Source organism: Ceratocystis lukuohia, assembly GCF_044167205.1.
Source record: "Ceratocystis lukuohia strain C4212 chromosome Unknown Supercontig7_pilon, whole genome shotgun sequence".
In the NCBI taxonomy this organism is placed as follows: domain Eukaryota; kingdom Fungi; phylum Ascomycota; class Sordariomycetes; order Microascales; family Ceratocystidaceae; genus Ceratocystis; species Ceratocystis lukuohia.
In genome coordinates this window covers 45,001-67,914 of record NW_027263526.1, presented here as the reverse complement: position 1 = coordinate 67,914, position 22,914 = coordinate 45,001, and the positions used below count along the sequence as shown (strand labels likewise).

Here is a 22,914-nt window from a genome sequence, read left to right as displayed (position 1 = left end):
CTGTGGCATTAAAAGGCTTTGAGCTTACCTCCAGGGATCAATGTACTGCTCAAGTATCACTGGACAAGCCTATATATCTGTAGACAATAGTCCTAAGTTTTCAGGAGACACAGGTAAACAGCAAAATGCAGAGAGTTGGGGTTAAGCAACAAGACCTTGGTAAGTTATGTTTTGTGAGGGAATACATTCAAAGGATTCTTGAATATGGTTGAGGGCTGGATTGTGAAGGGGTCCAGGACGTTCGACGAGACTGAAGTGAAGTTATTGTCAAATGTGCAGCAGGGTCATTCATGTACTAGAACCTGTAGAGCAGTTCCTAAGTTGTCTAACATCGTTTCTAGATCAAATTGAAAAGATATTTGGATATTCTATTGCAGAGATTGCAGGTTAGAGGTCTTGATGTTGATTTTTCTGAAACAGCTATCACACACAATAGCCATGCTAGAACGGTATTACTTGCTAGTAGACTCGAAAAAAAAGGCAGACACAAGGGGTTTTCTAAGATGATCTCAAATTTAGAATATATGTCACTGAAGTTGAAGCTTAGAAGGACAAAAGAGGAAGTTCACAAAGGTTCAAAAGCCATGTAAATTTGAGTGTGGTGATATTTTTGTATAGATGGAGATGTGGAAGAGATTTGGAATGGCAGAAGAAGAAGTACATGAGGTGATTTATGTGACCGGGTCATGAATGGCCTCTCGGCTAGAAAATAAGTCCCACCAGTCTATTCTCCTGTGCAGATGGACATATCCACGGCACGTAGAATGTTGTCGGGGCCTTCGCAGTAGCAGTTTCCTTGGAAGATGCGGCAGTTCTTCAACTGTCTGGCAGCAATGTTACCATGGGTGTTGGCTGTGTCAACAGCAGGCATGGCAATAGCAGTGCCAGCAAGGGCGAGGAGGAAGGTAACAGTCCAGGATTGCATGTTGTTGGGCTGGTTATTGATAGACAAGATGAGAAAGAAGTGTAAAGGAGAAATGGAGTTTCAAAAGGCTGTAGATGAAGGAAAGACGGCAAAGGTAGAGAACTGATGTGGTGATGGGGAATAGCAACAAGACTGGCTATCACGGAGGGAGGAGAGGTCTTTTATGCATGCCCAGAAAGACTCTTGAGAAAAAATCAACTGAGTATCTTGATTCACATCACGGCTTCTTGATTACAAAAGCTACATCAAGCATTTGGCTATAGAGCACATAGAGGTCTGTGTAGAGGATTCTCATGATTTAGTTGTTATCAGCTACTTTGGTGAAGATAAAATGCTCGTCAAGGTAGCAGATTACGTACTGGTATAGCCATGAGCTGTACGCTTTGCCCATATTTCACTTGCACACACTACCTATGTTCGGCATAAACCGACCCCTTTTGAGCAGAAGTCCGCCATTATTTGATGCTAATACATCAACTTTCTTGCCTCCCCTACCCTTCTGTGTTTTAGTGGTACGAACTGTGTAATGCTTTTATCCTTTCAAACTGTGTAGCAAACATCATCCCCATACTCCAGTCATGTCCATCTCATATTATGTGACTTGCATAGTCTTCATCAGCCAGTAGTAATGAGTGGAGTACACCTCCTAAACAGAACATGATGTATACATCAGCGGTGCAGGTGTGCTAGTTATCATGGCAGCAGAACAGGAGCAATAGAGAATCAAGGGTGTGCCTGCCAAGAGTCCTAGATGTCAGGATCACAAACACTGTGACTTCAGGCAAGATTAGGGGGATAGGGATGTATTTCGATGATCAAAGTTCCCGTATTTTGAGCACTTGATATTATATAACTATAAACTCTATACTTCGACCTGCGCTTAGTCCGCTCGAAGGAACGTGGTCGCTTGATTTAACAGTCTTGTTATCTCAATGTTTATGTAGGAAGATACACAGAACATTGTGAGCATAGATCTGTCTATAGGTTGGTGAATGTGCTTTATATGGCTCGTTCTTTGACTCGCAGAATGAATCCAATACGCTATTGCTTAGTAATGTGCATACCTGTGTTCTGAAATTATATCATTTATCCTAGCTTGTAGCTAGCATTTTGGGCCCATCCTCACTGCCATCCTATACTAGGGTAGCACCTTGAGATAAATTTACAAGCTCCATACTCTCATAACGCATCATCCTCGCCACTAAGTCTACCCACACTGATACTAGTGGTGATGAATATAATATAGAAGCTCAAGAACTACTTGTTAGACTGTTAGATAGCTGACACTATAGGTTATCATCACCAAAACCCCAAGGGCTCAAAACCAAATTGCTGACTTCCGCACAACTCTCCTTCAGTCTGTGTTGTGACTTTTTCGACGCTATGGACTCCTCCACCTCGTGTGTTTGGCCAAGGAATAACCAAAGCACAGGGAGAAGCGTAGCGCAAATGCAGTGCAGAGTTGAAAGTCAAGCCGAGTGGGCAAAACAAAACAATTTCGGACCCTTTGTTCACAGAACCCCCTACATGAAATGACTTACTTTGGTATTCCCAACCTCTGAATTCCAACGCGCCATCATTTTATTGGTAATCAAGAAGGTAGTGGATAATGTAGCTATAGTTAGGAACCCAGGGTAAAACTAGGTATTGACCTCGATAGATGGTGGCCTCAAATGTATTCTTCTTTCTAGACATAGGCCCTCTACGACGAACAGCTTTACAACTTCTAACGCAAAGTATTTAACCCATACTACTGTTTGCAGTTAGTTGCCGCCATAAACTCAAGGTAATGTAGCCATCTATATACTGCTGGGGAGGATGCTAGCTGTGCATAGTTTCACTGTGTTAGTGTGGGAAAATGTAGGGACAATGGCGTATCATCTTTACTTGTCCAGAGTCCTACAGAAGACTATAGGATGTGCCACTGATACCAGCACCTATCTATCAGGATCTATAATCTTGGATGCCATGGAAGTCGGAAACACGGTACTTTATTGGTCAGTGATTGCTGTTGCAATTCTAATAATGAATACTGGATGACTATCCAATAGTGTAGGAAGCAATGCCTGGGCCGCTAGGTGATGAATGTCATCATTAGTCTCGGACTGATTAGATTTACTGAATACTCTTGCCTGAAGTCACAGTGTTTGTGATCCTGACATTAAGGTCTCTCAGCAGGCACACCCTTGATTCTCTATTGCTCCTGTTCTGCTGGCATAGTACCTAGCACACCTGCACTGCTGATGTTTACCTATACCATGTTCCCTCTAGGTGTACTCCATTTATGAGTACTGGTTGATGAAGATATGTACCAAGTCACCTGTATAACTTGCATAAGATGAAATGGACTTGGCTGGAGAATGGACATGATGTTGGCTACACAGTTTGAAAGGATAAAAGCATTACACAGTTCGTACCATCAAAATACAGAATGGTAGGGGAGGCAAGAAAGTTAATGTATTAGCATGAAATAATGGCGAACTTCTGCTCAAACGGGGTCCGTTTATGCCGAATATAGGTAGTGTGTGCAAGTGAAATATGGGCAAAGCGTACAGCTCATGGCTATACCAGTACGTAATCTGCTACCTTGACGAGCATTTTATCTTCACCAAAGTAGCTGATAACAACTAAATCATGAGAATCCTCTACACAGACCTCTATGTGCTCTATAGCCAAATGCTTGATGTAGCTTTTGTAATCAAGAAGCCGTGATGTGAATCAAGATACTCAGTTGAGTTTTGCTCAAGAGTCTTTCTCGGCATGTATAAAAGACCTCTCCTCCCTCCGTGATAGCCAGTCTTGTTGCTATTCCCCATCACCACATCAGTTCTCTACCTTTGCCATCTTACCTCCATCTACAGTCTTTTGAAACTTCGTTTCTCCTTTACACTTCTTTCTCATCTTGTCTATCAATAACCAGCCCAACAACATGCAATCCTGGACTGTTACCTTCCTCCTCGCCCTTGCTGGCACTGCTATTGCCATGCCTGCTGTTGACACAGCCAACACCCATGGTAACATTGCTGCCAGACAGTTGAAGAACTGCCGCATCTTCCAAGGAAACTGCTACTGCGAAGGCCCCGACAACATGCTACGTGCCGTGGATATGTCCATCTGCACAGGAGAATAGACTGGTGGGACTTATTTTCTAGCCTAGAGGCCATTCATGACCAGGTCACATAAATCACCTCATGTACTTCTTCTTCTGCTATTTCAAACCCCTCCATATTTTCATCAATACACAAAAATCATCAGACTTAAAAATGCGTATGGCTTCTGAAGTTTAGTGAACTTTCTCGTTTGTCCTCCTAGGCCTCACCCTCAGTTTCATAAACTCTAAAGCAGAGGTCCTATTTCAAAAGAGTATTCTTGGTTCTCGTTTTCAAGTGAATCACAAAGGGATACAGCTTCGACATGCCTACTGTAACTGATGAAATCCAATTTTCAAGATTCTCTTGCGCATGTTTGAAATGTCAGAGTCTCTGTTTCAGCTGTACTGCATTAAATTCATTGCCATGTAGCAGCATTTCTAGGTGTTTGCCATTTTCCATTAGCACACTATGCTCACCCAAGCGTACTTTTAGGGGCTAGAAGGGATCGATGAAAAACTGGCACAGCTTTAATTTTGCTTTCACTATTCAGCCATTGAAATCGCCTTTTTCAATTCGGCCACCTTCGAGATGTGCTTTTGCCAGCCCATGTTGGGGTACCAGGCGTTTGGGATTACCAGCTGATAGAGCTTAGCTTCCACCTCTCCACCATCCTCGAGCATTCAAGTTGTCTTCCTGATTCGGCCATCATCAAGATATCCTTCTTCAAGGACATGTTGAGTGAGATGCCTGATGGGAAGGATGATGACATGCTAGATCTTTTGCTTCCATCGCCACCACAGGCCCAAGCAATGGAAACACCTTCTAACTTCAGTGATTTGAGCGATATGCTCCTACAAGTGTATCCTGCGATGCCAGGTGTTGAGGTCCAGATATCCAGACTCGGTCCTCACAGGTGTAAGGAGAAACACAGAATTCACATCATAGAGGAATGGGAAGAAAACTAATTAATCCAACTAGAGGGCTGGCAATCATGGACCTATGTGTCTTTAGAATAGGGGTAGTGTCTAATCCTATGGGGGTGTGATCTAGCGACGTTTCTTTTCACAAGGCTCTGGCTTCTTATAGGTATGTAAATACTCGTCCATCTATCAGACTAGCCGCAAGCTTAGAAACTATGGCCTAGAGTCTTGTGGTGGTATCTTGACTTGATCGTGTTATTACTTCTCAGTGGCCCGAAGTCCTAATATCCGTCCCTCTTATTGTTCCCCGTCTTCGTTTGTTGTGCTTTTTTCATGGCTTCAGGGCCAATGTATTTCCAAGGTATTACCAAGCTATTCTGAAGGTTCCCATGAGGGCCACTGCCAACCTTGCCATTTGACTTTGTACTAGTGATTTGTATTTTTTATTATGTTTGCTTTCCACAAGGCCCCTTTCCCACTTTGCCTGTCCATCCTCAATCCCACTGGGAACTAATAGATCATCAAGACTGTTTTATCAAGGGATTGCATCGTCGGCAGCGCGTCCTAGTCAATCAGCATGATAGGTATTATAGCCTAGTGAGCCAGCGACTGAAGGTTTGAAAATGTGACTATTAACCTTTCTCTTTACTTGACACTGAATATACTTGGTTGGAAGTACTCTTCCAAGTCCAGGCCAGGCCCAGTTTGTTCTTTTCCCAAGGGTGACCAGATCCAGTCACCTTCTCGGTCAGCTGGATGTGCCTCTCTCTTCCTGTTCGCTGACTCTTCCATTGCTGGTCTTGTCATGATTAACTTGGCCTTTGCCCATTCTGAAGTATTGGTCAACTTGTGTATCACCCTTTGCCCTTTACACAGTGGTCCATTGGGGTATCCGTCATAATTCAAGGCTGATTCTCTTCGGGCGGTAGCCATGGCTCAAGAAAAAGGGTTAAACTTGTGTTGAGCTACTTGGAGCTGTATTGAAAGCACATTCAGCTATTTGTAAGGACTCAAAGCAGTATAGGCATTGGGGCTCAAGTTTAGCTATCTTCGACTTGGCCTCTGTATTCATTAGTCCAACTGCTCCATTGGTAGCAACGTGATATGCAGGTTAGTTTCCATGGTGTATTCACAAACTCCTTGTCTGGCAATATTGACTCAGGTAGGCTAAAGTGTCGGTACGGCCTCCCCCCCTAGTGCTTAACTATGCTTACACTTTGCAAAAATAGGCCAAGCGTCCTATATCAAAGTGGCCAACAGGTCCCGAATCCCGCCCTCTCAGTACCCATCCATGCATAGCTGCATTTAACCCACAAAAGCAGGAAGAACCTTGATCGGACTCGGGCAAAAAAAGACCCGAAGCAAAGAAAAGATGTAGAATATATGTCATCAATGTGTACCCCTAGACCGCACAGATTTTATGAGACTAGATACAACGAAAAATAGACCATGATTTAGCCCGGGAATGTGGCTGCAGGCCAAGGACTGGTAAACTCTGTGTAAATAGTGGTAACTAGACACGCCCTTTCCCCTAAAGCTGCATAATTATGCTGTCTACAATCTCGGCCTCTGGCGTGACAGGGCCCAAGGTTACTGCTAATAAAACTACCGCCTAAATCTCTTCTACTTGAGACAATAGATAACAGTCTTGAACTTTGGTCAGGTGCGATATGGAGACTAATGGGGGAATGCAAACATTTAGGTTTACATAGGACCATTGTAGCTTATGCGAAGATGGCGTCACGCAGTGTATGATAACGATGAACAGGTAATGGCTGAACTTTGAAGGAGTGAGTGTTGGTCCAGGAAGTTGAACAAATGCTGCAAGATAAACAGCGAGATCATTTATATACATACCAAACTTGTGAAGCAGCCTCCTGAATACTTGGTGGACAATAGAGTGACTAGGTTAAACTCACGAGATGATTGAATATTGCTGTCGTTCATATTATATGCTAGAGGCCTGAAGCTCATTCTTACCCCCTTCGCTATTCTGGCCTTGTTCTAGACAACATAGGTTCTTTGTTACAGATAGTTCGACCTTCCTGACTACCATGCATTACTACCTCTTTGTCAAGCAAAAAAGAAATACTACTACTAAAGCTCAGCTACTTCACTTCTACAGTACTCAGGCAAAATAGAAGCTATTTGCAAATTGTTGTCTCATTTAAGTTTGCTATTGATACATCTAATGAATATCTAACTCTTTTGGCTAGTCTCCCAGTTCTAGTTATTCAATGAAGCGGTATGTGCAACGTAGACATCCCAAGACCTATTTGCCATTAGATCATTTCCACCCTTTTACTCTCTAAAGTGAAATATCTGACCATCTCCAAGCCTGATTTTACAACCTATCTACTGCTAGGTCATGAAATATGCAAATACTCAACAAATATTCATTCATATGTAAAGCTGTTATTTCCAACCCAAGTTTTTTAATTGCTAGAAAGTCCATACTAATGCATAAAGAAAAACAGCCTGCAAAAAACAGCCCCCCAAGACGACTACCCCAAGAATACGCCTGGCCTCTCCTGGATTCCTACTTACTCTACTCCCATCAACCATGAATACTCACATGGTCGCTCTACCATTTGATGTTCCAAATATTGCTGGAGCTGAAATACCAAAGGCTCTAACTATTGCAGCAAGAGCAGCTTCGTCTAAAGCCCTAACCCCAACAGCTTTTAACTCTTGATTGTCTGGGGAGAGCCACCCAAAGTGGTGCGGGTGTCGAAAGTAGTCGCAACCTTGAGGCTCTCCCATGGCAAAATTAGGGCCGGGATTGAAGATTTGAAAAGGATCCATGGAGATGCTGGGCTCTGCAATTTCTAGTAACTTGGAAGGAAAACAGTGCCAAGCGGGAAGAAGCCTCACTTTGCCACATTCAAAAGCAATGATATCTGGGAGAGTTGCCAGGTTTTCTGCTGTTTGGACATTGTCGAGGAGGCTCAAATCATAGGGGACTATGAAATATGGGATCTTCTGTAGGTTGCTAGGCAAATCCAACTCAGAACCCAAACCAATAGCGTTATTGCTAGTCTGAGAAAAAGAAGTCATTCGAGGGGGGGGGCTGATATTGGATGATTATCAGTAGCCTGAGGCAACTCAGCTCACTGAGGGGTTCCTATGATGGCAGACTGGTCGTTTACACCTGTGGGAGGCACAATGGCAGGAGCTGAGCGAGATGAAGGTATATAAGAAGTAGTGATGGCGGTGGCGAAGAACTCGCGTGTGACAAATGAAGTTCTACCTCTAGATGCTTCCATCAGCTTATCATAGAAATACTACTCCCAGTGTTAGATGAAATACATGGAGGATAAGTATTGTGGGGGATCTGCCTTCACTTGTATTAACCCTGGGTAAACCCAAGCCTGAATACTCTGGCTTAGTTGTGCATGATGGAAGAACTGAACACTTTAGACAAAGAATAGAGAAGCAAGCTTCACCATTTCGATCAGTCTGTATACCAGCACGGTTCCACGTGCAGTTGTACAGGATCACGAGTGACTTCAAAAGTGATTTAACTGAATTCAGTAGATTTTTCCGACAAAAGGGTTGACACCCCATCATGAATCCTCATGAGCACAATACAAAAGGGATGAAGTCCAAGGACGTAGCCTAGAAGTAATACCTTTAATATATCAACTGATTCAAACATTAAGATCTATTCTACAGAAGACAGGAAATTGGCACTGTAATACTGATTCTGATACTAAAATAAAGCATGGCAGCGCCAGTGTCTTGAGGTTGTTTTGCACATGTAACAGTAAATATTAGGGGGACGTACTGAATGTCCTGTGAAGAAGAGGAAGAAGGAGAATGAGTGATTGTTCATAATGTTCTATGTCTATCTAAGTCTAGTCCGAGGAGCGGATCTCAGCCGGCTTATATATCCATCACCATCATGTTCTAGATCAGGCAAATGGGCCTTGGAAGAAGACCCTTGATGTCTGATACTAACCCTAACGTTTGGGCGAACTGGATCAGGGTCAGCAATCTTGGTAACCCTGACTCAGGTTAACGTAAGTTACAAGTGAGTGCCTAATTCTTTGACCATCTACATTGTAGATTCTTTTATAAAAAAGTAATAAAGCATCTTATCAATTAAAACTAAGTGTTATTCTCTTCTCTAGATATCTCAGAAGCAATGTGACATGTTCTTGAGTTATGACCGGCTTTACTACAAGTTCCATACCGCCTTTCCCTCGCTGGCCCTGACCTTCCCTGACCACCACTTTTGGATGATTCCGTCATCACCTGCGCATCAACATCTTTCTGATCAATTTCATCCCTTTCCTTGTCTACAGTGAGCTTTCCTCCATTCTGTAGCGGGGTCCTTTTTGCGCTAAACTGCTTACTGACAGTCACATTTGCCTGTCGAAGAATCTGGTTCTGAGACTTCAACAAGGCATTCTCATGCATTATTGCCTTTGTTCCCTTTGAAAGTTACTTAAATGCCCCAAGAATTGATGATGGAGCTTCTCTGATGCCACCTCACTCGTCTTTCAAGGTATTCAAATTGTGCAGCTACGGACTCCAACACTGGCTATGGAAGAGGCCGGCCTCCTGGACCCTTGGGTCTCAAAGACCCCAAAGACAGTGCTTGAGGCCAGCTAAAAATCTGAATACCTCAAAAGACGAGTGAGGCATCATTGAAGTAACTCTCACTCATGAATTCGTGAGACACTTAAGTCATTTCCAAAGGGAATAATGGAAATAATGCATCAGAATGCCTGATTGAAGTCCGAGAACCAGATGCTTCGACAGGCAAATGTGACTGTTAGTAAGCAGTTTAGCGCAAAAAGGACCCCGCTACAGAATGGAGGAAAGCTCACTGTAGGCAAGGGAAGGGATGAAATTGATCAGAAAGATGTTGATGCGCAGGTGATGAGGGAATCATCCAGAAGTGGTGGTCAGGGAAGGTCGGGCCCGGCGAGGGAAAGGCAGTATGGAATTTGTAGTAAAGCCAGTCATAACTCAAGAACATGTTAGATTGGTGTCAAGACATCTAAAGAAGGGAATAAAAATCAATTTTACTGAATAAGATGCTTTATTGTGTTGTTATGAAAGAATCTTGAATGTAGGTGGGAAAGAAATTGGGCACTCACTTGGATTAGGCGCTCACTTGTAACTTACGTTACTGACAACATGCAACTGTTACTTATAATCTACCTAGCAGTCCACAAAAGAGAGTGAAACATAACCGTCATTGATTGATATTTATGTAAACTTGTGTGAACTATGTCTTGATATTTATACCGTCCTGTGGCTTCTAAGGGCGGAAGGGTAGCGGGAACTTGTAGTTTCCAGTCTTGTTCAGCATAAAGGCGCCATTGGGATCAATGTTGGGGTCAGATCCTAAGCTGTTGTACGGGAACTCGGGTTTGAACGGGGCCACACTCTCCAGATATTCCATCTGTTTGTCTGAAAGGTTAATGCTGAGGGCAGAAATGTTTCCATTGAGATGCTCGATCTTTCTCCCGCCGACAATGGGAAACACGTTGATCTTGAGCTGCTCGCCCTTGGCAAGCAGATAGGCCAAAGCAACTGCCTGGATGTTGGGAGCATTAACCTCGGCCGCAACCTTCTCAAGAGCCTCGCTGATAGCAGCGTCCTGGGGGGACTGGTCAAATCCATTGCTAAAAGCAGAGCGCATTTTCTCGTTGTTCTTGCGGCGCTCCTCGATCTGCTTCTTAGTCTGCCACTGGCCTCCGCCCATGGCGTCCCAGGCGCAGAATGACATGCCAAAGTGGCGCAAAACAGGGACAATCTCACGCTCTACATCACGGGTACCAATGTTCCAGCGACCCTGATAGATGGAAAGGGGTGTCTTGCCGTTCTCAATGGCATAAGTGTTAGCAGCAGCCACGATCCAGGCGGGGGTGTCGGAGATAGCAAGGAACATCACTTTGCCAGACTCGACTAGAGCATGGAGAGTGTCCATAATCTCCTTGATGCTGGCAGTGAAGTCCCAGTAATGGAGGTAGAAAATTTCAACAAAGTCAGTCTGTAGCTTCTTCAAGGAGTCACGCAAGGTCAGGAGTATGCTGCGACGGCCGTTTCCACAAGTGTTGGGTGTATTTCCCTTGCCAAAGCGATAGGCCTGGTAATCCATAGAGAACTTGGTAGCAATTATCATCTTGTCGCGGTTGCCCCGCTCCTGCATCCACTCACCAATCCACTGCTCAGACTGGTCATTCTGGTAGCCACTAGCTGTGTCAATGATATTGCCACCAGCAGCAACATATGCGTCTAGGAGCTTAAAGGACGATTCTTTATCCATGCTACCCATAAACTCCTTCCAGGCATCTCCAATAGACATGGCGCCTAGCTGGAGTGGGGAGACACGGAGAGAGCAGTTGGCTGCCATAATGCGCAGACGGCCGAGCTCTGTGGGCGGGGGGGCGGCAGTGCCAAAAAAGGGGCTTTCATTCTGAGAAGACATGATGGGCAGTGTGAATGATAATTGGTGGTGGTTGATAGCTGAAGTGAAGTGAGCAAGAGGAGAAAAAGAAAGGAAACAGATGTCTTTGAGAGGTGAGTGTTTTCCAAGACAAGAATCTCTGTCTAAGCCTAGGATAGGACCATTCTTATGTACATGATATGTCCACCATGGACTGAACACATGGTCGTAGTTTGCTGAGCCTATATCCCTTGGGACGGAATTCCACCGCCTAAGTGTTCATTTGTAATCTCGAGATCAATGTAGGGCCCCAATAGGCGCACCCAATTGCATAGGTAATCCAAAGAGGGTGTGTATGAATACTAAGTGGGGGGCACATATAACAGTGTCTAAGGATTACTAATTGTACTAGGTGTCACGGCAATGCCTACACCCACTCCCCCCTCTCCTATCCACGCACACTCCCCTCCCCCCTATTTTTGCATTACCTTGTCAATTTTTTAGTGTATCTAAGTGTCAGTAACCTAAGTCTGTGTTACCAAGATTGCTGACCCTGATCCAGTTCGCCCAAACGTTAGGGTTAGTATCAGACATCAAGGGTCTCCTTCCAAGGCCCATGTGCTTGATCTAGAACATGATGGTGATGGATATATAAGCCGGCTGAGATCCGCTCCTCGGACTAGACTTAGATAGATAGACACAACAACAATGAACAATCATTCATTCTCCTTCTTCTTCACAGTACATTCAGTACGTCCTCCCAATATTTACTGTTACTTTTGTCCTTGTAATGATCTACGGATCATGTATGGTTCAGGCCCTGCCCTCACCCAGGAAACCATACGATGCACCAAAAGCCCCTTTTTCTCTCTAGCCCATTCTCCTAGCGTCTTCCTAGCGTCTTCCTAGTGTCTTCCTAGTGTCTTCCTCTAGTCCCTCTACCAAAGTGCATATTTCCCAACGTACATATAAACCACTCAACCACCGTCGTTAGCATAGCTCACTTTAGTTTCTTTTAGAACTTATCGAGTTCTTCTTCAATACAGAGCTGTTATACAATTGAATCTTCTTGTATCTCGTGAAGCCTTACAGTCCTTACCCAAATCCACAATTTCCATGTCTTCTGACCCTGCATTGCATTCCCTAGTCCCCTACACTGTCACAGGTTAGTGTACAGTTGATCATGTAGACAAGTTCAGAGATAATAAGAGATTCAACATTGAGGAGGAAAAGAAACAACTATCTAAGTTACTCAAATGATTGAGGAGTTTTATCATACTGTATAGGGGGGGGGGGCAGTGTCTGATGTTACACAGGTCTTAGCAAAAGTTAGGAGAGGAAAAATGGAGAACAAAGAGTCCATGAAATTTAAAGTATGTTCAGCTCTAACTCTGCTGCTGGTTATTAGGCAATTGTTTATCTCTAATGATCCTTTACGTTTTTCGTTGAACAAAATCTTTCGGATGTTCGGATGTTCGTATTCTCGTATAGTCGTACCGCTGTATCCCCAGATCATTGCTTCCTTCTCCACTCCCATGGGTTGGATAGCCTTCCCTTTACATTGTGTAATATTGAGTATAAAAACACCTCTAATTGTGTAACCACAATATTTAGCACATCAGTAAGCGCATTAACGTCTATGATAAGTGAGCGCCCAAAACAAGCGAGTGCCCAATTCTTTACCACCTACATTATGGATTCTTTTATAAAGAAGCAACAAAGCATCTTATTGATTAAAACGAATTGCTATTCTCTTCTCTAGATATTTCAGTAGCAATGTGAAATGTTTTTGAGTTAAGACTAGCCTTATCACATATTCCACACTGCCTTTCCCTTGCCAGCTCTGGCCTCCTCTGACCACCACTTCTCAATAGTACACCCATCACCTGCATATTAATGTCTTTCTGATCAGTTTCATTCCTTTCTTCACCCATAGTCACTGTACCTCTATCCTATAGCCAGGCCCTTTTTGCTCTACACAACTTACCAAGAGTTATATTTGCCTGCTGAAGTATTTGGTTCTCAGACTTCAACAAGGCATTATGATGCAGTATTGCGTTCATTCTCTTTGAAAACGACCCAAGTTCCCCAAGAATCTATGAGGGAGAGCTACTCTAATGCTGTCGTATTTGTCCTTCGAGGTATTCAGGTTGTGAGCTGGTCTCAAGCAGTGTATTTGTGGTCTATGAGACCCAAGGATCCAGGAGGCCAGTCTCCTGTCACGGGTTGGATACAAGATCTTAATTGTAGCCGGTTCGGAGAGTTAAAGAACATGCATTGAGGAGGAAAGGGATAACACGTACAGGCGCAGCCTTAACACCTCCCCCACAGTCAGTGCTGGAGTCCATAGCTGGATAATCTGAATACCTAGAAGGACGAGTGAGATAGCATTAGAGTAGCTCCCTGTCAATTCTTGAGTCACCTAAGTCACTTTCAAAGGGAACAGAGACAATAATGCATCAGAATGCGCCATTGAAGTCTGAGAACCAGATGCTTTGACAGACAAATGTGACTCTTCGTAAGTGGTGTAGAGCAAGAAGGACCTGGTTATAGGATGCAGGTAAGGTGACTGTGGGTGAGGGAAGGAATGAGGCTGATCAGAAAGATGTTAGTATACAGATTATGGCCAAACTATTGCAAAGTGGTGGTCGGAGGAGGCCAGCGCTGGCAAGGGAAAGGCAGTGTGGAATATGTGATAAGGCTAGTCTTAACTCAAAAACATTTCACATTGCTTCTGAGATATCTAGAGAAGAGAATAGCAATTGGTTTTAATCAATAAGATGCTTTGTTGCTTCTTTATAAAAGAATCTATAATGTAGGTGGTAAAAAATTGGGCGCTCACTTGTTTTGGGCACTCACTTATCATGGACGTTATTTGCACTAATTGCCTATATAACTAACATGCGCGATAAGCATGCGCACCAAAAATCAAACAACTTTACTTTGTTCCATTTGATCAATGAATTCTCAACCATTAAATATGCCTCAACCAAATAACGAGGGTAATATACTTTTTTCTCCTCAAGCCCTTCAAAATGATCGAAAATTAAGTCTCCGACAGGCTGCAAAGACATACGAAGTGAGCGATTATAAGTTACATTGCCGGCATCATGGTTTTCAATCTCCGCATGACTGGATCTTCAAATTACGAAAACTATCTGATCTAGAAGAGGAGACTATTTTACAGTTGACTATCGACCTGGATTCACGAGGATTTGCTCCGCGACTTCGTGGTGTTGAAGAAATGGCTAATAAACTCCTCGCTGACCACGACGTGTCACCTGTTGGTAAGCGCTGGGCTTCCAACTTCGTCAAGTGACAACCAGACTTCAAGACGCAATTTAATCGTAGATATGACTACAAGAGGGCCAAATGCAAAGATCCAGCTATTATTCGCAGTTGTTTCACGCTTGTGGAGAACACAATTGCAAAATACAGTATCAGCCTCTCTGATGTCTACAACTTTGATGAGACTGGCTTTATGATGGGTGTCATTGCAAGTGGAATTGTCATCACAGGTGCAGAAAGGCGTGGAAAGGTAAAATCAGTGCAGCTTGGAAACTGGGAATGGGGTACAGCCATTCAGGCAATCAATGCCGAAGGCTGGGCGATTGCGCTGTTTATCGTAGTTGCAGGCCGATATCACCTTGCCAGCTGACACCAAGAAAGCAACCTTCTGGGGGATTTGGCTATCGCGACAACCCACAATGGCTGGACTGATAATGAGACAGGCCTTGAGTAGCTTAAGCACTTTGATTGGCATACAAAGGCACGATCTAGTGGTCGCTATTGCCTTCTGATCTTCGACAGTCATGAAAGCCACTACCCAGTTGACTTGGAGAAACACTGCAAGGAAAACAACATTATCACACTTTGTCTGCCATCTCATTCATCTCATATACTCCAGCCTCTTGACATTGGCTGCTTTGGACCTCTCAAGAAAGCATATGGTCAAGAAATCGAGCATCTGATCAGATGTTCGATAACCCACATTTCCAAGACTGACTGCTTTGCAGCATTTTATGCTGCCCACCAAGCCACTATGACAGAAAGAAATATCAAGGGGGGATTTAGAAGAGCTGGACTTGTTCCTTTAGATCCTGAAAGTATCATTTCTAAGCTTGATGTGCGGCTACAGACCCCAACAACAGTCGACGAGGAGGCCAGCCTTCCCAACCCATGGGTTCCCAAGACACCAAAGACAGTACTTGAGGCCACTTCTCAATCTGAATACCTTGAAAGACGAATTAGGCAGCATCAAAGTAGCTCTCCAGCATCTATTCTTGAGGTGCTCAAGTCATTTTCCAAGGGAACAACGGCAATAATACATCAAATGACATTATTGAAATCTGAGAACCAGACGCTTCAACAGTCAAACGAGTCCCTTAGCAAACAGCGCAGAGCAAAAAGAATGCGGATACAGAATACAGGAACAATGACTGTAGATGACAGTAGGCAGGCAATTGATCAAAAGGGCATTAACACACAGATAGAGGGGGAATTATCGAGAAGTGGTGGTTGAGGAAGGTCGGGGCTAGTGAGTGAAAGGCACTGTAGGACTTGTGGCAGAACTAGTCATAATGCAAGAACATGTCAGATAGTTTCTACAATATCTGCAGAAGAACATAGCACTTGCTTTCAATTTTTTAGATGCTTTGTTGTGTTTTTATGCCACTTTCTGTCTTGAGTGTTGATTTTTTTGGTGCATATACTTGTTTGGTGCGCATGCTTATCGTGTATGTTAACTTTTACACGTCCTTGGACCTCGCCCCTTATATATTGCTCATGAGGATTCATGAGGATTCATGATAGGGTGTCAACCCTATCACTGATCTTCAGCCACAAGAGGTATCAATAAGTGGGGCATGAATGGGACGCCACTTAACCTGGATAGTGCGCCATGCAACACTATATGACTCTTTGTAGGTGTAGAGAAATGAAAACAATCACTCTTTGAACACTCACCTCGACTACTATCATGGTAACCTAATAGAAAGTACTGGAACATACGAGGTCAGTGTTGGCAAAAATGGTCAAGGGGAATCTGGTAGGAGGCTTCATTGCTTACTCACAAGCCTGCTTGTGTTGCCTAAAGCATGCAATGAAAAAGGACTGAATAGTATGGGGAATGAGGAGGCAAAGGTTGCACAATGGGAAAAAGCCTATCAAGGTGTGCTGGGCCTTGGCATAAATTTCAAGTAGGCCAGCATACTGATTGGCATAACGTATATGATAAGTGAGTGATGCACTTTTATCAACCCTCTGAATTAAATTCGCAATAGAAACACCACAATCTATCTGATCAAGTAAAATTAACCACTATACTATTCTCTGTTGACCTCTATTACGTCCTGACAGTTCCTTATTTTATATCTAGTCTTTCTGCAAATACTACACTGCTGACCCTTTGCTCCTTGTGACCTTCCGCGACTACCTCTCGAGGATTCAACTGTTACTTGCACATCAATATCTGTCTGATCAATTGATTGTGATGCTCCCCCTATATTTCAAGGCCCTTATTTCTATATCGTAGTCCTTTTCACCCTCTCGTGCTGCCCTACTGTCGTATTCTCTTGTTCAAGTTTTCGAACTCTTTCCAGTAGTAAGACCATCGCATGCTTAATAACAGCCTTTGCCTACTCATAACGCTTCACAGCTTCACTTATTGACTCCAGGGAGCTGCTTTTATGATTTCTCATCTTTCTGTCATGTCGAAACTTGATGTGCCGCTACAGACTCCGACGCCTCCTGTAGAGGTCACAATACCATCGACCCCTGGACTGTAAGGACCCCAAAGACAGTGCTAGAGGCCTAATCGAATTCTAATTATCTGCAAGGAAGGATTAAAAATCATAAGAGCAGTTCCCCCAAGTCAATAATTCAAGCTGTGAAGCATTTTGAGAGGGCAACAACTGTTATTATGCACGAGATGGTCTTACTACAGGAAAGAGTTCGACAACTTGAACAAGAGAATAAGAGAGTAGGACGACGCCGGAGGGGAAAAAGGACTAGGATGCAAAAGAGAAGGGCCTGTGACTATAGGGGAAGCATTACAATCAATTGATGAGATAGATATTGATGCACAGGTAGCAGCTGAATCCTCAAGAGGTAGTCGTGGAAGGTCACGAGGAGCAAAGGTTTGGCAGTGTAGTATTTGCAGAAAGACCAGACATGATGTAAGGCCCTATCAGGAGACAATAGAGGTCAATAGAGAATAGTATAGTGATTAATTTTAATTGATTAGATAGATTGTGGTGTTTCTATTGCGAATCTAATTCAGAGGGTTCATAAAAGTGCGTCGCTCACTTATCATATACATTATTAAGTTGGAAAATATTTCTTTTCCCTCTCTCTACTTATGTAACTCTGTTGGAACAATCTACTGAGTTCAGATTTTATCACTTTAGAAGTCACTCGTGATCTTGTACAACCGCAGTGGAACCGTGCTGGTATACAGATTGATCGTTATGGTGAAGCTTGTCTCTCTATTCATTCTCTAAGGTGTTAAGTTCTTCCATCATGGACAACTAAGCTGAAGTATTCAGGCTCGGGTTTACCCAGGGTTAACCCGACTGAAGGCAAATTCCCCACAATACCCATCCTCCATGTAGTTTATCCAACATTCATCCAACAAACTCCTTTTTTTCCACAGATAAGAACCCAGTCTTATTTATTTACCTGACCTTTCTCTGGGGCACTCGTGGACGTTTTCTCAACATTGCCTCTTATAGTTCTACCATCCCACTCGCCTATTCAAAATCTTTGACCCATGCCTACACCAATGATGAATGGCAGGATCACTCAGCCATCTCCATTAATCACTTGAATGACAATAATCCATTCATAGTTTCCAGGCTGGTCTGACATTGGCTTTCCACGCCTTTCTATACCCATGACAGCCATTCTGTCCTGAATTATACCTATCATAAAGCCAGTCTTGCTGACATCATAGAAGTCATCTAACCATATGCCATACTTCGCAACTGTGTTCTTCACAAGCATAAACCAGTTACAGATGATTGTATCTTTGCACTTGGCTCTCTAGTAGTCATGTTTGTGAAAGAAATGTGTCTTGAGGGAGGCCTGGTTGTTGGCCAACAAAGTTTGAAGCCCAACACGTGGCCGCTGGTAGCGTGTCACAGGGCAAGCGATTGATCAGGCATTTCTTATGCACCATGCAGATGGGGATAAATCCTTCCAAATCTAGGTGGAGAATGAATTAGATAATGAGCTATTGCTCAAGGTCAGATAGTCAACGCGCTTAAATACCTTGCTGCCAGGACATGGCCTATTCTCATATATTTTATCGAGGGTTGCAACGCTTTGGAGGCTTAGTTATGGGTTATTTGAAGAGCTTGAAGAGTAAGAAGCGTTTTCACCTTAGTATTTGAGATTGACATATTTAATGGTTGAAGGATAAATAGATGAAATAAAGAGCTAAACTCAGGAGAACAAAGTCCATCAAATACCTGTAAACTATGTACACTCTTGTAGAATTTCCTGCATTGATTATTCTCTCTCTTGTTTGTCAACCACTGAGTACTTCAACTATGAGATACACATACTTGGGCTTACAGTCATGTGTCATTTCCTGCTTAGTCATGTTCTGACACATGCTTATCATGCACTTTGGCTAGTTTTTTCTGAATAGACTTGACATTTAGTAACAAGCATTTGATACATGTGATAGTTACTATTTTTTGTATTTATTATTTTTGAAGTAACTAACTAAAGGGCTTTAATTTTCATGGGATATCAGGAATAGTCCAAGTTAGAACAAGCTAGAGGTGTTGCCAGGTAGATGGGGTCATGTTTAGGCTGGCTGGAGGAGGAATTAGCTGAAACGCAGGATTCCCCTGATGCAAGATATTGGTCTAAAACAACAAATGTCAAGCTGATAGCAGCTGTCCAGCTGTTTCAATCATCAGAGAGCTTCAATTAGGAAGCATCACGGCTGTTCTTGGACTCTAGCTCTTTGATGATTAGTCACTCTTACTGGCGCAATATTCCTTGTCAACTATGACATATTTGCCTCTCCAGTTGCGACAACGGCACACACCAGTGTCAAAAAACCAGTTGCAGTCAGTGTAGCCAGGATTCTCGTCCATGTCCATGCCAATATCGTCCACGTCTACGAGTGACGGGGCTGCCATAACGGCATTCGCTGCGAAAGCGAGAAGTATGCTTGCTGTCCAGAACTGCATGGTTGTAGTTTTTTAGTGATGAATATTGAAAGAGCGAAAGTGAGTTCAAAAGAATGGAGTGAGCGGCTCACGACAAAGATGGTGAGTGCGAGATGGAAGTAGAGTAACTGGAAGATGGAAAGAAGATGACTAGAATGTGAAGCTAGACAGAAAGAACAAAGTGGATGTGAGTGTGAAGATGAAGAGACAAAGGCCAATTCTGAGCGGGGAGTAGCAGTCGTTATATACTATTGTAAATCACTTCTTAGGTAACTCAATTGTCTGCATTTCCTCTAGGTTCCAACCAAAGAAAAGAATAAGGAGCCATCTACAAAAAGGGAATGAGGTTTTCTGTCTCTCAAAACAGCAGTATAATGGACATGGAGAATAGCAACATCTACCATTGTGTCAAGGCACATGGCCATGTCAAGGTGAAATTGACTTTGTCTTTATTTAGAGTTCAAAGCTTCCAGAAGTTGAGCATACCCATGGACATGGAAGCTGTTCCTACAGCGCTTAATCAAATTACCACTGCATCTATATGAATGTTATTTTATTGGACAGAAGCAGTGAAAATGGCTGCCTATTATGATTCTATATTGTGGTTTACGAGCTGCTCAAGTGGGATTTAGTTAGCCCAGCTCTGTGGACCTGACTTTTTAGTAATCAAGGGGGACCTTGAATAAAAGCTGCAAGGAGCACACGGAACACAGCGGCTAATTATTCCATTCCGTCTTACTTTATAACAAGAAACTATTTTTCATCAAAATGGACCAGCCCTGTTCCTCGCCACTTTTTATCATGCAAATGAAAGAATTCACCATAGGTGTATGATCACACAGGGAAACATGCAGCTTAATGCTATCCTTTATTTGTACTGCACGTACAGATGGCACCTTGGGGGGGGGGGGGGATAGAAAGACTGGGAGAGGAATAGAAGAGTATGGCAGGCTGGAAGAGGTGGTCCTGAAGGAGGTCACCAGGGGAAGAAACTCTAGGCCTCTCCCAGGCCACGGCCGAGGGGCAGCATAGCACATTAAACATGAGTGTAGAAAGATAGCTATCAGTTGCATGTTTGGGAGGCACGTAACCTAGCAAGTAGACCGTGCTACATGATGCGGAATGTCGGTTTGAGATACTGTGTGTAATACTATTACAAGAAGAATGGACCTTAGACATCCCAACCACCGCTGGAATGGAAAGAATCAGGCCAACTCACTGACACTAATTGCCCCATTAGGTTACCAAAAGCTAAATGGATTCACATTTGAGGGTATTGTGTGGAGTATGCCAAACTTGGGCCCCGCTAGCTAAACCAATACCCTGTAAAAGAAAAGGGAATATAGGACAATTCAGTGGGCTGAGGCCCATCACAGGATTACCTCCTGGGTCTAATGGGGGAAAGATGAGCTGTGCTGGTCTATGATGCTGACAAAACAAGATGGCCAAAGTGAGGAGCCCCTGAATATGATACTTCTCGATTTTCCTACACATGCTACTTGTGAACACGAGACATGACTTAGCAAGAAGTCGCATCAAGCTCTTGGTTGCTTACATGATGCTGGTGCTTGCCCAATGTCATCATGAAGTCGAGTGAAGTGGTCTACTGTAGGAACACATAGATATTAGGACTAGGTGTTCTAGGATTCAACCCTTCACAGTAGGGGCAGCAACTTGAATAAGGACAAAGCCTTGAAAATAGAAGCTGGACTGCGAAACAAGCAAGATTGGTAATAGGAGGGACTCGGGCTAAATGAAAAGAGTGTTGCTGCCACAAAGTTGCAAAGGGCTAAAGAACAAGACAAGAGATACTATGGGAGTAAAAAGGCGCCATCCTTAAGAGGGTGTGCTTGAGGCCCTAATAAGCAGCAGTGTCAATAGTTGGCTACTGCGATGCTATATGGCTATAAAGCAAATGATAAAGAGGACTTTAGTGTCTCTGACTTTACGCTTCTTCTATGGCTGGCATAGTTCCCACCTATTAGCCTAAAGTCCACATGCTGCCTCCTTGATAAACAAGGAAGAGTCGAATTAGAAATACAGGAAACCAAATATCCTGTGTTCTGCCATGACCAATGCACTCTGGACAGTGCGTTTGATCAACTCTTAGTCATCCTCCGGCCCCTCGGTCAAACACGTTCTTCTCCGACTCCAGCAACTTTAGCTTATTAACTATTCCTTTCCATAAATGATCCATCCAAGAAAGGACCAATTTATATAGCCCTATCTTTGTGAACATGAGAAAGTGCAGGCTCAGTCCTTATGCCTTTTATTATTAGTCTCGCTCATGCCATCAGCTGTGAAGTCGAATACTTGATAGCGAGACACTTATTTAAGCAGTAGGAGATCCCATGGCACAGCAGAGCTTTATATTTTGCAGCCGGTCGGATTAAGTGGCATGATTTGATTTGAAGGTAAGCATTTTCATGTCTCAGCATAATTCCAAATGTCAGTTAGTATCTCACATCTTTTGTATTTCCAAATATGCCGATGTAGTAATATAACAGTATACAGAGCAAGTCCCTAGCAAAGCATAGTCTGGAATTCTCTAGAAACACTTGTTTCCACTACATTGAGGTCTACAACTGGGCACATGCACTGTGATATATTGATGTCATGATTAACTACCTGAAATTCATTCGTATTTGCCAACATAACTGAGTAGCAACAGCACTGATGAAGCCATTCCTTCTACAAGTCTCGGCCCATGTTAGTTCTAGCAAGATAGCCCAGTTTACTATTTACATTTATGTAATGCATTCGTATTCAAGCCTCCCTTCACTCGAGTAAAATTACATACCGGGTGTTGGAAAACTACACTGACTCTTCCTGACTTTGTATACAGTGCCAATGAAAATCTAGAATAGTGATCAGGTAGATTGGTCTAAGCATATATAGTAACATGGAGCTTAATGATTCACGCTATGTGCCACATATGGCAACTATGCCTGCCATAGCTGGCCTGAAAGAAGAAGTGAATAGAATGAGAAGGTCTACAATTACTATTTGAGGGAATGCGTGATTTCCTTTTCTCCCTTTTTCTTCTTTCAGAATCCGACATCAAGTAGTTGCTGGTCTAATGGTAATGACCCCCCTGACAAGTAACTGTGTGTGATGCTACTGGTCCTCTCAAGTGTCATTGTTTTTCATAAAAGAATGAATTCCAGCCACCTTGACTGCCCTTGACTGACTAGCCAACTTACAGCAGCGTTTGCCTCCCCTAGATAACCATAACTAAATCGGTTTGTTAAGTGGCGAACACTAGACACATGCTGCATGCAGCTCAGCCAGAAACTGTAGCTGCAAACTTGCAAATTTGTCGATACTCCACCATGAGAGCCCCTTAGAATCGTAGTAGCGACAGTACTTGGCTGTGAAGGAAGAGGGCGCA

At 43.3% G+C, this 22,914-nt stretch overlaps 4 protein-coding genes across 4 annotated transcripts; 2 read left to right on the top strand and 2 right to left on the bottom strand.

The window, feature by feature from the left end:
- Nucleotides 1-724: 724 nt before the first annotated feature.
- On the bottom strand, nt 725-925 carry HOO65_070013 (uncharacterized protein; the record flags this gene model as incomplete). Its single annotated transcript, XM_071001216.1, has 1 exon — nt 725-925. The coding sequence occupies one exon, from the start codon at nt 923-925 to the stop codon at nt 725-727; it is 201 nt and encodes a 66-aa protein (XP_070856731.1).
- Nucleotides 926-3,854: 2,929 nt separating this feature from the next.
- On the top strand, nt 3,855-4,055 carry HOO65_070012 (uncharacterized protein; the record flags this gene model as incomplete). The annotated part of the gene is made up of 1 exon (XM_071001215.1): nt 3,855-4,055. One exon carries the CDS (start codon nt 3,855-3,857, stop codon nt 4,053-4,055), a length of 201 nt encoding a protein of 66 aa, XP_070856730.1.
- A 6,154-nt stretch (nt 4,056-10,209) lies between these two features.
- Nucleotides 10,210-11,382, bottom strand: HOO65_070011 (putative aryl-alcohol dehydrogenase AAD14; the record flags this gene model as incomplete). Its single annotated transcript, XM_071001214.1, has 1 exon — nt 10,210-11,382. One exon carries the CDS (start codon nt 11,380-11,382, stop codon nt 10,210-10,212), a length of 1,173 nt encoding a protein of 390 aa, XP_070856729.1.
- Nucleotides 11,383-14,320: 2,938 nt separating this feature from the next.
- HOO65_070010 (uncharacterized protein) lies at nt 14,321-14,998 on the top strand (the record flags this gene model as incomplete). Its single annotated transcript, XM_071005172.1, has 3 exons — nt 14,321-14,342; nt 14,508-14,650; nt 14,705-14,998. 3 exons carry the CDS (start codon nt 14,321-14,323, stop codon nt 14,996-14,998), a joined length of 459 nt encoding a protein of 152 aa, XP_070856728.1.
- Between the last annotated feature and the right edge of the window lie 7,916 nt (nt 14,999-22,914).